Here is a 14,205-nt window from a genome sequence, read left to right as displayed (position 1 = left end):
CAGAATTTCTGCTTGCAGTTGAACATCAGAGAAAAAAAAAATGTCCGCTTGGTTATAAATTTTTTCCAGCCGTTTGGCGATCACCCAACATGCATAGTCCTCCGTCCAATGAAAACGCACATGATTGACCAAAAGTGAAGGAAAATCGCCAAAAAAGAAGAAAAAAGTAAAGGAAAAAGGAAAAGGCTGAGGGAAATGGGGCCCAGCCTCATGGGCTGACGGGTTTATTAATCATAAGAAGAAGAAAGTAGTTCCGGCAGAACGGAAAGAAAATCAATATCGCCAAAAACCTTGGGAGAGGATCCTCTCCGGACCCAAACCCACCGGAGCATCCGGATCCGTCTTCGTCGGCATCTTGGGCTTTCCCGGAGCCGGCGTCGTGCTTTCCCGAAGCCGGCGTCGTGACTTCCTCGGAGCTGGTTGTCGGAGAAGATGCAGAAGATGCATAATTGAAGAAGAAAGTTTTCCGATACACAAACAAAGAAGGAAGAAGGAAGTGAAGAAGAAGATGCATAATTGAAGAAGAAGAATTGAAGAAGAAGCAGAACCAAATCTGCAGAGAAGAAGGAAGAAGGAAATCTGCAGAGAAGAAGGAAGAAGGAGGAAGATCCGGAGGCTCCGGTGGGTTTGGGTCCGGAGAGGATCCTCTCCAAAAACCTTCAATTTGCCTAAAGAAAATGAAGGAAATGGATACCTGGTCGAGCTTAGGGAAGCTGTTAACTTTGGTGCTGGTGTTGGTGTCCTACCACTTTGCGGCTCGCAATTCCGGTCTTGTCTTTGATGTCCTCATCTTCCTCCTCTGCTCCCTCGGCCTCGTCTTTCACCAAGTGAATGCCTCAGTCCCCAATAAAGCCTCGTCGTCCTCCTCCTCCTCACCCGGATCCTCATCCTCATCGTCCACCTCCGCCTCCTTGTCCTCGTCCTCCTTCTCAAAAGGTTCGCTCTACGACGTGTTCATAAGCTTCAGAGGCGAAGACACACGTAAAAACTTCACGGGCCACCTCTATGAAGCATTAACAAAGGCTGGAATCAATGCTTTTATTGACGACGAAGAACTAAAAAGGGGAGAAGAATTAACAACCGCATTTGAGCGGGCAATCCAAGGTTCCAAGATCTCTATCATCGTCTTCTCTAGACAATATGCGAACTCCAGCTGGTGCCTCGAGGAGCTGGTTAAGATCATGGAGTGTAGAAGAACGCTGGGGCAATTAGTTTTGCCGGCATTCTATGACATTGATCCTTCGCATGTCAGGAAGCAGATTGACAGTTTTGGACAATTGTTTCTGAAACATATAGATGAAAAGAAGGTAGCGAGATGGAAGGAAGAGAGGTGGAGAACTGCTCTTACTGAAGCTTCGAATTTGTCTGGCTGGGATCTCCAAAACACTTTGGGCGGGTACTTACTAATTTCTTCTCTTATGAATTTAGGCTTTAACGTGCCTTTTCTTATTAATTTGGAAGCATGAGATTTCTTAAACCTCTTTTAATAAAATCATACAATAAAGCTTCAACTGTTAAGCTTACACTAACACAGCAGGAGAGCCGCCGTCGAATGGCTGCAGAGGGAAGAGATGCTGGTTTTGTTTGTTTGTGTTTCTAATTTGAATTTTTAATTGATGTTTGCTAAGTTTAAACACAACACCTCAAAGAAGATTGTCTTAAATAAAATCTCTAGTCATAATAAGTAATTTTGTGTATTAGTTCAATTTCGTCTTGTAGTTGTATAATAATCTTCGTTTTGCTTCTCAACTTGACTAATGCCAGGCATGAAGCCAAGTTTATCAGGATGATTACTGAGGAAGTCACTAGGAAGCTGAACAACACATACTTAGACGTAGCGCCCTACCAAGTCGGAATAGATTCTCGAGTGCAAGATATTAGTAATTATTTATGCATCGGAGATTCAGATGATGTTCGGGTGATTGGAATTTTGGGCATGGGTGGAATAGGTAAAACAACGCTTGCTAAAGCCATTTATAATCAATTTTCTGACAAGTTTCGAGGTAAAAGTTTCCTTGAAAAAGTGAGGGAAAAGAAACTAGAAAAATTGCAAAAACAACTTCTTTTTGATATCTTGCAAACCACCAAGACAAAAGTAAGCAGTGTTGCTGCAGGGACCGCCTTGGTAGGGGAAAGATTTCGACGCTTAAAGGTACTTTTCATATTTGATGATGTAGACGATGTGAAGCAGCTACAGGAATTAGTTAGAAATCGCCATTCTTTTGGCTCGGGGAGCAGAATTATCATCACAACAAGAAACGAACATGTGTTAAAAGAATTTGCAGTTGATATGGTATATCCGGCGATAGAAATGAAACGAGAAGAAGCTCTTGAGCTCCTAAATTGGCATGCTTTCAGAAGTAGTTGTTGTCCTAGTCAATATCTTGAGCTTGCAAGAGAAGTTGTCAATTACTGTGGAGGAGTGCCATTGGCTCTTCAAGTTTTAGGTTCTAACCTGTTCAACCGAAGCATAGGAGATTGGAAAAGTACATTGGATAAATTGAAAGAAATTCCTCTTGATAACATTCAGGAACAGCTGAAAATAAGTTACAAAGGGTTGAATGATGACTACGAGAGGGAGATATTCCGCGATATATCTTGGTTGAGCTTAGGGAAGTTGTTAACTCTGGTGCTGGTGTTAGTGCCCTACCACTTTGTGGCTCGCAATTCCAGTCTTGTCTTTGATGTCCTCATCTTCCTCCTCTGCTCCCTCGGCCTCGTCTTTCGCCAAATGAATATCTCCATCCCCGATAAAGCCTCGTCCTCGTCCTCCTCCTTGCCCTCATCCTCATCGTCCTTCTCCGCCTCCTCGCCCTCACCCTCATCCTCATCTTCCTCCTCTGCCTCCTCCACCTCCTTGCCCTCATCCTCATCCTCATCGTTCTCCTCTGCCTCCTCGTCATCGTCCTCCTCAAAAGGCTCGCTTTACGAAGTGTTCATAAGCTTCAGAGGCGAAGACACACGTAAAAACTTCACGGGCCACCTCCACGAAGCATTGACAAAGGCCGGAATCAACGCCTTTATTGACGACGAAGAACTAAGAAGAGGAGAAGATATAACTACCGAACTTGTGCGGGCAATCCAGGGTTCTAGGATCTCTATCATCGTCTTCTCAAAATGGTACGCGGACTCCAGTTGGTGTCTCGAGGAGCTGGTTAAGATCATGGAATGTAGAAGAACGCTAGGGCAATTAGTTTTGCCAATATTCTATGACGTTGATCCTTCCCATGTCAGGAAACAGAATGGTAGTTTTGCACAATCGTTTCTGAAACATACAGATGAAAAGAAGGTAGAGAGGTGGAAGTTAGAGAGGTGGAGAACCGCTCTTAATGAAGCTTCGAATTTGTCTGGCTGGGATCTCAGAAACACTTTGGACGGGTACTTACTAATTTCTTTTCTTATGAATTAAGGCTTTAACGTACCTTTGCTTATTAATTTGGAAGCATGCGATTTCTTAGACCTCTTTTAATAAAATCATACAATAAAGCTTAAACTGTTAAGGCTACACTAGTCACAGCTGGGAAGCCGCCGGCGAATGCCTGCGGTGGGGATGTTGGTTTTGTTTGTTTGTGTTTCTTATTTAATTTTAAGTTTAATTGATGTCTGCTAAGTTTAAGCACAACACCTCAAAGAAAATTGTCTTAATTAAAATCTCTAATCATGATAAATAATTTTGTGTATTAGTTCAATTTCGTCTTGTAGTTGTATAACAATCTTCGTTTTGCTTCTCAACTTCACTAATGCCAGGCATGAAGCAAAGTTTATCAGGATGATTACTAATGAAGTCACTACGAAGCTGAACAACAAATATTTAGACGTAGCGCCCTACCCAGTCGGAATAGATTCTCGAGTGCTAGATATCAGTAAATGTTTAGGCATCGGATGTTCGGATGATGTTCGCGTGATTGGAATTACAGGTATGGGTGGAATAGGTAAAACAACGATTGCAAAAGCCATTTATAACAAATTTTATGAAATGTTTGAAGGTAAAAGTTTCCTTGAAAAAGTGAGGGAAAAGAAACTAGAAAAATTGCAAAAACAACTTCTTTTTGATATCTTGCAAACGACCAAGACAAAGGTAAGCAGTGTTGCTGCAGGGACCGCCTTGGTAGGGGAAAGATTTCAATGCTTAAAGGTACTTGTCATATTTGATGATGTAGACGATGTGAAGCAGCTACACGAATTAGCTGGAAATCGCCACTCTTTTGGCCCGGGGAGCAGAATTATCATCACAACAAGAAACAAACATATACTGAAACAATTAGCAGTTGATATGATATTTCCGGCAAAAAGAATGGATCGAAAAGAAGCTCTTGAGCTCCTAAGTTGGCATGCTTTCAGAAGTAGTTGTTGTCCTAGTAAATATCTCGAGCTTGCAAAAGAAGTTGTCAATTACTGTGGAGGACTGCCGTTGGCTCTTCAAATTTTAGGATCTACTCTTTTCGAAGGAAGTGTAGTAGAATGGAAAAGTATATTGGATAAATTGAAAATAATTCCTCCTGGAAAAATTCAGGCACAGCTGAAAATAAGCTACGACGGGCTAAATGATGATTACGAGAGGGGGATATTCCTTGATATAGCTTGTTTTTTTATCGGAATGGACAAGAATGATGTCATACAAATCTTGGATGGTTGTGGCCTTTATGCAACAGCAGGAATCAAGGTCCTCCTTGATCGGTGCCTTGTAACTATTAATGGCAAAAACAAGATGATGATGCATGATTTGCTTCGCGATATGGGCAGAGATATCGTGCATGCAGAAAATCCTGATTTCGCTGGAGAACGAAGTAGATTGTGGCATCCTGAAGATGTAAATGCTGTGTTGATAGACAAATCTGTAAGTACTTTCCCAATTGAACTTTATGTTAAACGTGTACGTAATGAAAGAGAAGTATAAGTAATCGAACTTTTTTTCATGCAAAGCCTTCTCTTATTTAGAGTCTGTTTTTCGGATAGCAGGGAACTGAAAAAATTGGTGGTCTGGCTTTGAACATGCTGAGCCTTGAAGAGACTAGTTTCAGTACTGAGGCATTTAGAAATATGAAGGGACTGAGATTGCTCCAACTAAACTACGTTCGGCTTGCTGGGGGATACCAATGTCTTTCCAAAAAATTAAGATGGTTGTGCTGGCATGGATTCCCATTGGAGTTCATACCTATAGAACTATGTCAACCAAACATAGTCGCTATCGACATGCGGTACAGCAGCCTCAAACAAGTTCTTTGTGAGTATTCTGGGGTAAGTACAATGCGTAACCTGAACAAAATTATGAATTATTTTTATGCTCTCTGTATCTTCTTTTTGGATTTAAATTTTTTATTTAAATTTGATTTTTCGTAACAGTTGCTTGGTAAGTTGAAGATTCTGAATCTCAGCCACTCCCACGATTTAACACAATCGCCAGACTTTTCAAAATTCCCAAATCTTGAGAAATTGATACTCAAAGACTGTAAGAGGTTGGCTAAAGTTCACAAGTCCATCGGAGATCTCAAGAGTCTTGTGTTGGTGAATTTGAAAGACTGCGAAACGCTTAAGGCTCTCCCGAGGAATTTCTACAAGTCGAAATCTGTCAAAACTCTTGTTCTCGATGGTTGTTCAAGATTCCGAAGCTTGTCTGAGCACTTGGGAAAAATGGCATCATTGGTCACTCTTTTTGCTGATGGGACGGCCATAAAAAAAGTACCACCTTCCATCGTACGACTGGAGAAGCTCGAGTGCCTATCTTTGAGTTACTTGAAGTGTCCTTTGCAGCTACCTTCCTTACGAGGCTTAGGCTCTTTAACAGAGTTATCTTTGAGACACTGCAATTTAATGGAAGTGCCTAATGATATTGGGAGTAGTCTACCTTGTTTAGAGTACTTATTTCTAGGCAACAATAATTTTCGGAGCCTTCCAAGCCTCGGTGACCTGTCCATGCTTATTGAACTACGCTTGGATAGTTGCAGAAACCTTGTCGAGATCACAGATTTACCAAAAAGTTTGGGTATCTTGGAGATGAAGGACTGCTCTGCATTAGAAAGAATGTCAGATTTTTCAGGCATGTCGACAATCGTGTATCTCGGTTCCCCCAAACTCATTGAGTTTCCAGGCTTGGAGAGTGCGTTAAACTCGGGCCTCAGACTTGATATGTTAACACACAACAATGTCATGGATTTCCTTCTTAAGGATAGCACGCTACAGGTTCTCTCTCTCTTCCACAGCACCCCCTCTCCTCCTTCCCTCGCATATGTGTGTTATGCATGTATTACTCACACAAATCTTGTTCAACATGGTATAGGGATGGACAGGAGATGGATACATGAGACTTGTAGGAAGACAAATTCCCACTTGGTTCAATCATGTCAACGAGGGTACCCAAGTCTCTTTTGAAGTGCCTAAGGAAATTGGTTGTAATGCAAAAGCATTGGCTGTGTGCCTGGCTTGTGTTGCTCGTGATGACAGCTCGTCTGATCCTTGGGGGTATTATGATATTTATGTTATTAATCACACCAAGGGTACTAGTTTTTATGTCAGTATAAGAAATGATATTGTCAAACAAGAGTACCTTTGCCTGGGAAATATATCGTTGTTGGAAACTGAGTTCAATTTGGAAGAAGGCGATTTGGTCCATGTTATTGCAAAATTTCCAGATACTGTGGTAAAAATAGGGGTACGTTTACTATGCAACAAACTTACGACTTTCGAAGGGTGGTCCTTTTTTTACTATTCTATCCCTTACAAACGGGCCTTGGAAAAAATTTCTACCGAAGTTGATGATTCTGATGAGGATTATGAAGATGATGATTTTGATGAGGATGATGACAATGACGATGAGGATGATGATGATGAGGAGGAGGACCAAGACGATGATGAAGATGATGATGAGGAGGACCAAGACGGTGATGCTAATGATGACGATGATGACAACCATGATGACAAACCAAGACGACTAAGCTAGGAAACTTTCTGGTTTAATCATCTAGTTTGCAGATACAGTCTGTATTTTTTTGCATGCCTTTGATCTGTTTTTAATATGTTCTCTCTTTTTGAACTTTCTTGTTTCTGTGGTGGTTTAATTTAACTTATAAATGCATTTAAGGTTTTTAATATGTTCAGAGAAGCCCTCTTCTTCTCATGTAGTCGCCAACTGTAAACGTCAACGCATATCTCCTCCCATCATTCTCCGGGACTCGGCACCCAACTGTTTGCTTCTATTCGCTGCTTTCTTGCCAGGAACCCTTTCTATCATCAAAAGTTAGTCCCTTTGACCTTTCATCATCAGTGTCAATCATTTTTTCATGACAAATAGGACCTCACATGCAGGTCTAGTTGTACTTCCTAAAATACCACTCATGCATGATGATGGAGTTGCATGGTTTCTGCTCTTGTTAATAATGCCGCTAAAACTCAACGCCTGCAACTTTATTCTGTCAAAGAGGATTAACTTTCTTGTTAACTGGTTGCTAAAAATTCTATACAGTAGTTTTAGTTAATTTTTGGTGTCAATCACAATCTGAAATCTCATAGTTACAATCTCTTTTTCGGATGGGCTATACAGAATATGCCCCGGCCTAGAGGTGCAGATGCTGCTGGTCTGTCACTCCAAGAGTTAGAACTCCGCCCTCCAGACGAAGAGTGGAGCAATATGTACGGAGGAGGGCCTTGGTCTGATCCAGATGATATGGGTCCTCAAGATGATACCCCAAGCTATGTAATTCTTCAAGATCCACCAGATGATATGGCCAAGGAAGTGCAAGGTGGCTGATGCATCGGTCAGAGGGTTGTTGGGGGGAGGAGAGGAGGGGGACAGAGGGACTGACAGATTGGAGAGAGATGGGAGCTACGGGCTTCGACTGAGTGAGAGAGAGATTTAGCTAGGTCTTCTGCCAGGACCTATGGGATTTTCTCCAATTTTAGAGAGAGAGATGGACAGGGGGAGAGAGAGAGAGGAGAAAGCATGGCTGTGTGCATTTTTTGGGGTTAATGGGTTACCGCACAAGGTTGTTGAGGAGAGAATGGCAGAGGGAGGTATGGGAGGGTAGGGGTTTTCAGTTTTTTCCTCTGATTCAACAGGTAATGCACTGTTTTAAATTCATTGTTTATTGTTTGGTTTGCCATTTGCTTCGTTAAAAGTTACCGTCATTGAAATTTTGTTGTTTAGCTCTCGAATTCTCTCTCTCTCTCTCTCTCGCAGTTCCTCCGCTTCTTCTCATCAAGCTTCAATTCGCCATAAGTTTGCCATACAACGATGAAATCGAGCAAGGTTTCGTCGATTTCGGTCAACTTGGGCTACCCCCAACGTCCGGTAAGGTATCAATCTCTTCATATCCTCACGACTGTAGCTTCTCTGGTTTTCGCTTTGATTTTTATGGAAGGTATGAGATTTCTTTAATTTTTTGCTTGGTTTATGATTTTTTTTTGTGGATTGGACCAGTTGGGGGCTATGGGTTTCTTGAAGCTCAAAAGCGTCGGATTTTATGGAACAAATGGGTCTCAGAGAAGCAGATTACACTGCAGTGGTAGCGCATGACCTGGTGGGCCCGGATTTGGTAGTGTTCTTACCTCTGTTTCTTCAATTTTTTAGTTTCTCTTATATGTAATTTCTGCGCTTTCTGTTGAAATGAATATTCTGGTGGAAACTCCTCTCCCACTGCCTCAAGCCAAAACCAAACCCAGCTCCGGTCCTCTACAAATCAAACCTCACAAAGTAAAGCACACCGATTTTGTTTTGTATTTCTGGTCCAGTAACCGTAGGTAAAGCGAAGAACTGTATATGTGGCTGAGAGAATAAGAGCAAAATTATCAAGTGCTTCCATGTAGATTCATCCATGCTTCTGATGAATCTGGTTGTGGTCTCTGTGTATTTGCGCATCCATATATCTCTGATTTGTCCAACATGCTCATGGATTTTTCCGTATGATTTTGCAGGGCAAATTACTATATTGCCTATTTTCCTTTCAAATCCAACGGGTCGAAGCAGGCTAGAGCTGGTATAGATTACGAATATTTGTTTTGCATAGCACTGTAATTTTGATTGGTGAGGTCGGCCTAATTTAAAAAAAGAACATCCATCTTTCAATTCAATAGTAAGGGCCCTCATTCAAATATAATTTTGCATAGCACTATAAACAGTATGTGTAGTTACAAAATAGCTATTTTGATTGGTAGCTCTGTTGATTTTTGCTAAGTTAATTTGAATTTATACCGACTTTACTTTATTTTTAGTACAATTATTTGCTTTCTGGTATTTCGAATCTTTTGATAGAGTTAGAAAAGAAAGGATTGTAATTTTTCAACTTTAGGCTTGACAAATGATTGATATTTTGAAACTTTAGGCGCTTGGGACGCGTTTGATTTGAGTTTCCACATCTGATTCAGTATGTGGTATACATGACTGATTATGTTTTTGGATAAGGATTAGGGGATTTGGGTGATTAGGTTTTAGTTTCTAGCTTTTGGGTATATTTTGAGAGTGAGAGAGAGAGAGAGAGAGAGAGAGAGAGAGAGAGAGAGAGATTTTGTTTTTTGTAATTTTGTGTAAAATTTATAATTACATCATGTTATGGGTTCTCATGAGGGATTGGATTGGCTTTTGGGGAGAGGGATAGGGAGAAGGAGATTTTGTTTATATTTTGGGTAAAGTTTTTAGTTACATCAGGTTATGGGTTCTCATGAGGGATTGGATTGGCTTTGAGAGGTAGGGAGTATACAGTCAGAGAGAGAGGTAGGTGATTTGCAGAAATGGAGATTAGGGTGAGAGAAAAACCGAACAGAATGGGTGAAAGAGAGATTTAGGGTTGGAGTTAGGAAGGCAGAGGAATGGAAGGGAAGGGGAGGATGAGAGAGAGACAGGCTGGGCCCTTTTGTCCTATTTTTTTGTAATTGATTTGGGGTTTTGTTTGGGTTTGGGTTCTGATTGGTGTGAAGAGGCTTGTTTACAGAGAGTATATGTTTTATGCTAATTTGTGCCCTGCTTCTGCAATTTTGTGCGTCAGGGTTTCTGAGGTTATCATTTATCATTTTTTTTGGTTGGTTGGTTTATTTTGCAGGTTCCATTTACACAGGGACGAAGACATCTTGGCCATCTTCCATGATTTTGGTACACTTGAGGGTGAGATTAGTTCCACGATTTTGCAGGTTCCCCTTTGCATCTATAGCTACCAGTCTCAGCATGTTCGATTCCATCCTGCTGAGTAAGATTAGTTAAACCCTCTCTACTAATTCATTCTATTTTGGTTTTGGTTTTGAAGGAAATCTGTGTAAATTAGTTTGGGAATTTTTCAGGTTCTAATGGCCGCCCCTAACAATGCGCCTACTTTTTTGGACAAGGAACAGGTAAGTGCCGTTTTGCTTCATTATTCCAAAGTTTCTACTTTTTTCTGCAAAAACAAATTCAAGTTTTAGATTAGATTTAATGCATGCCCAAGATTGGATTTTGGGGAAAGTTTTTGGAAGTTAATGGTTAGATTGCTCAATGGGTGTTGGGAATTTGGGTGTTCTGTCAGTTTGGGTGTAATGGAACTGGGTCTTATTTGTCTAATTGGTCAATGATGGCGGTGTTTTGACATTAGTGAAAGTTAAACCTAGGCATTTCCTGAGAGATTGGAAGCAACGAGATGGTTAATTTTTACTTTGAGTAATGAATATTCTCTTCTTTGGTTTTGAGTTATTGTTCTAAATTTGTGTTTTCAAATAATTCAGGCGGGTTTTGGAAAGACCTGAATTTGGATTTAAACATTTGTGCACATTTTCGGTATGGTTGATAAGGAGATGGAATACAGGGTTGAGTTGTCCAACGAGTAAGTTTTCTGCATGGCATTGTTAATTTGTTGTATGACTGTTTACTCTTCGTTTTAATTATTCACTCAACATCATCAATATGGTTAAAAGTTATAATACTAGACTAACATAGATTTCATATACAGCTTTCATTTGATCCCATAAGGAACTGTAGAGTTCGTTTTGGTGGAATTAGAGTTTAACAACTTAACTGTAGACGATTCATATGTAAACATTTTAAATTCGACCGGGTGCATAGACTTGAATTGCAAGTTTACATTTCCACTGTAATTTATAATTGCACCATAGAGTAACACTATAATTGTAAATGTTCTATTAATTTAATGCTTAATAAATTTTGTAAAAGAAAAAAAAAATTGTGTATGGTTCCCACAGAGTTAGAATGTGCAAGAAGCTAGGAAAAGGAATTTGTATACATTGTTCGTTCGTTTGATTTTGCTAAATATTAATTTTTCTGTAACTTTTTGCTTTGTGTTTTAGGTTTTTGGAATTTTGATGTTTGGTGGTTATTTTGTGTTTCGATTAAAGCACTTAGTAATCTGTGACTGTGTTGGTGCATGATCTCAGGATTCCAAATATAGTTCTCAAACTATATTTTGGGATCCCACTTCACATGCCAATACATTTTGTAATTAGGATCAAAGAAATTAATTGTTAATTTTTGGGGTTTTGCATAATCTGATTTCTGAGTTCGACTCTGCAAATAATTATAAAATACAGTATAACCTGATTTCTTAGTGGTTTGGATTTATGTGATCTCATCATCTCATGGTTTCTTTGTGTTTGAGCAGAAAGCTTGGGAAGTTGCACAGGTCCCATTCAAGAATTTGGCGATGATGGTTCATGATGTGGATGGCTGGGAGTATGGTGCATTTGTGTAGCATTGGAATCACATTTTCTGCTCTTTGGCAACCCATAAGCACCTTACATGGTGTAGGGAAGGGTAAATGATTCTATTCTGTTAATTGGTCTGTATGTGTTTCATTCTCCACATCAACTCCTTTGTTTGGTAGTGTTATATATTGTATTCATGCAGTGTAGACTAATGCTTAAATTAGATGTTGCTAAAAAAAGATCTTTATCTTCTAAATCCTTAGCTTGCTCTACCTTGAATACGTTTCGAGTTGTTTTATATAAGATTATCCCTTATGAAGAAGTGAAGCAAATAGGGTGATTCTTATATTTCTTAAGATTTGGTTCCCCAAAATGATTGTGACGATGATGAAAAATGTTTATTCTGTGATTTTAAGAAAAAGTGTCGGATAATTTCGTAATTTTACATTTTTTGAGTTTGTCAAATCTTTTACCTTAAATTTAGATGGGGTTTCCCTTGAACAGAAATTTGAGAAAAAAAGGATAAGATTTAGACATTTTATTGCTTTGAGATGCTACTTCTGAATGCATACGAGATACTCAATTTAATATGGACTTCACATGTATATAAATTTAGGTCTGTTAAGTTTTTTTCTTTAATTGTTTTTCTGATTTTTAACCGTTAGATTTGTACTCCGCAGTACTTTATGCTCTGAATTTTGGTAGTTCCGTAGTTGGGCCATTAAGAAGCAGTAGTTGTTCAGAAGATGCATATCCATTTTTGGAATATGTGTAATTCAATTCTCTCTTTTTTCTGTAGCAGACTTGCATATTTCTAAATCGGAAAGGAAAAATAAGCACTTTAGTGGTTCATGCAGAAGGAGCATGTAAAAGAAAAGCACAGGTAAAGGTTTCCATGAGTGAGTTTATAGTGCATCAATTTTTAATCTCTGGTTGTGCATCAATTTCTCTGCTGCTTTATTTCAACGCATTCAACAGCTGGTTTGGTTTATTGTGAGTTTATAGTGTTCAAGTTTATTTTTGCTTGCATGTTTTGATCAGTTAGTGAGAAAACAAAAATGAGAAGATTTTCTGTTCGACATCCTGCAATCAATGATTAAGGGTTTTTGTGCCATATTGGTGTATACATGGTTAAGGCATTGGAATTCCATCGTTAATAATTTGAAAAGGCCAGCAAATTGCTTTTTAGCAAATTCATCTAAAAAAATGTATAGAAATTTCTATCGGTTGCAGCAAGAAAGTGGTATTATTTGAAAAGCTCTGAATTGCTGATTGATTTACTATTTTGGGAATTTTCAGAATTTTGGGTCGTTGGAGGCAGAAGTTGGTTGCTTGCTTGACATTATGAGGTGTATAATTATACGCCCAATTGACTTTGATTTTTATGTTTTTAATAATTTAGAAAGAGTAGTGTTGATAATTGAGAAATCTGTGTTAAACATGTTTACATGACAATTTCATCTTTAGAGATTAGTTTGGTTTTGAAATTCCGTAAAAAACTATGGATTTTGTGCAATTGATTTTGTGACGGAGATAAAGCACAACCTTCTCCATTGGTGGATTATTATCTATCCTTAGACTGAATGCATCAGTAAACATTGTTTGATTCACCACCAAGTACGATTACTGAAAAAATATATAACAGAGAATTTATTTACTTTTTGATGAACATACTAGAGAATTCGTAAACGTGCTAATAGAAAACACTCTTGATAAGCACTAGAGAATGATGTGATAGATATTCAAGGTCCTATACGAATAGTTACTTGCTAGTGATTTTGTCACCAGAAAACTCAGTGGGTGACATCTTGGCTTGCCAATGGACATGTGATAGACTTTTTTAAAGTATGTTCTTATTTATGGTTGGGAGCATTAGGAGTGGTTTTATCTAATTTTAAAGGATCCTTTGTTTGGATGAAACCTTATCCATGTGGTGCTAGGTCATGGTGGATACAAGAAACGAAATACAGTTGTTTCTTCCTTATGTATAAGTGTGCTGACTTAAGATATTGTTCTTTGTTTTGCCACGCCAACCTGGAAATCTGCAATTCTTTGTGATGGTTTAGTTACAAATTTTGATTCCCAGTTGAGTGGATTTGTTTGTGATGGTTCAATTTCAATTTTTTGTAATTGTTTGTTTTGCAACATCTTTTGTAATCAGCTTGGTTGAATGGTATATAAAAACCAAGCTACTTATCTTACCAACACCGAACACTCATCTATTCCTTTGTTCATTCATGATTATGTTGAATTTTTTCCTGGTTAATTTATATTCCGATTCCAGAACATTTAAGTAAACAGCTTCAACAGGAATCTAAGATATGTTCCCTATTTTACTGCCAAAGCCTCTCCCTTTCATGTAAGTTTCTATTGTATTTTAAAATATATATGATTTTATTAAAATAAAATTCTACTTTTTTCACCCAATTGGCCTAGTATCCATATAAAAATTGGAACACAAAACTAAAATCTGAAAATTTCTCTCCTCCTTTACTTTCTCATCATCCAAACAAGCATTAGGAAATAAGTTGAAGTAAATTCGAAGAGAAATGCTAAGGAGACTCTCTCTCTCAAAGTGGGACACTCCATAAA

The 14,205-nt window shown here is 38.9% G+C and overlaps 1 protein-coding gene across 9 annotated transcripts; it reads left to right on the top strand.

Annotated features, from left to right (window-relative positions):
- Nucleotides 1-677: 677 nt before the first annotated feature.
- LOC103408843 (TMV resistance protein N-like) lies at nt 678-13,223 on the top strand. 9 transcript variants are annotated; one of them, XM_070821495.1, is made up of 17 exons: nt 678-1,396; nt 1,765-3,378; nt 3,748-4,837; nt 4,957-5,238; nt 5,344-6,180; nt 6,278-6,974; nt 7,120-7,233; nt 7,538-8,052; nt 8,174-8,289; nt 8,414-8,528; nt 8,908-8,969; nt 10,029-10,172; nt 10,264-10,314; nt 10,681-10,778; nt 11,571-11,722; nt 12,416-12,496; nt 12,913-13,223. In XM_070821495.1, exons 1-6 carry the CDS (start codon nt 678-680, stop codon nt 6,935-6,937), a joined length of 5,202 nt encoding a protein of 1,733 aa, XP_070677596.1. In that variant the 3' UTR covers nt 6,938-6,974; nt 7,120-7,233; nt 7,538-8,052; nt 8,174-8,289; nt 8,414-8,528; nt 8,908-8,969; nt 10,029-10,172; nt 10,264-10,314; nt 10,681-10,778; nt 11,571-11,722; nt 12,416-12,496; nt 12,913-13,223. The 9 variants fall into 9 exon arrangements, with proteins under 9 accessions (XP_070677596.1, XP_070677599.1, XP_070677601.1 ...); XM_070821498.1 differs by having other exon boundaries at nt 12,413-12,496; XM_070821500.1 differs by having other exon boundaries at nt 4,960-5,238; nt 6,278-7,233.
- Nucleotides 13,224-14,205: the final 982 nt, after the last annotated feature.

This window comes from Malus domestica, chromosome 05 (assembly GCF_042453785.1).
Source record: "Malus domestica chromosome 05, GDT2T_hap1".
Lineage (NCBI taxonomy): Eukaryota > Viridiplantae > Streptophyta > Magnoliopsida > Rosales > Rosaceae > Malus > Malus domestica.
This window is presented reverse-complemented; position numbering and strand designations above follow the sequence as displayed.

What these genes read in the sequence shown, in the direction of transcription:
- LOC103408843 (XM_070821495.1), top strand. Translation starts at nt 678, where the DNA reads ATGAAGGAAATGGATACCTGGTCGAGCTTAGGGAAGCTGTTAACTTTG. An exon ending in CTCCAAAACACTTTGGGCGG is followed by an intron (nt 1,397 to 1,764) that starts GTACTTACTAAT and finishes GACTAATGCCAG; the next exon opens with GCATGAAGCCAAGTTTATCA. An exon ending in TTAAGGATAGCACGCTACAG is followed by an intron (nt 6,181 to 6,277) that starts GTTCTCTCTCTC and finishes AACATGGTATAG; the next exon opens with GGATGGACAGGAGATGGATA.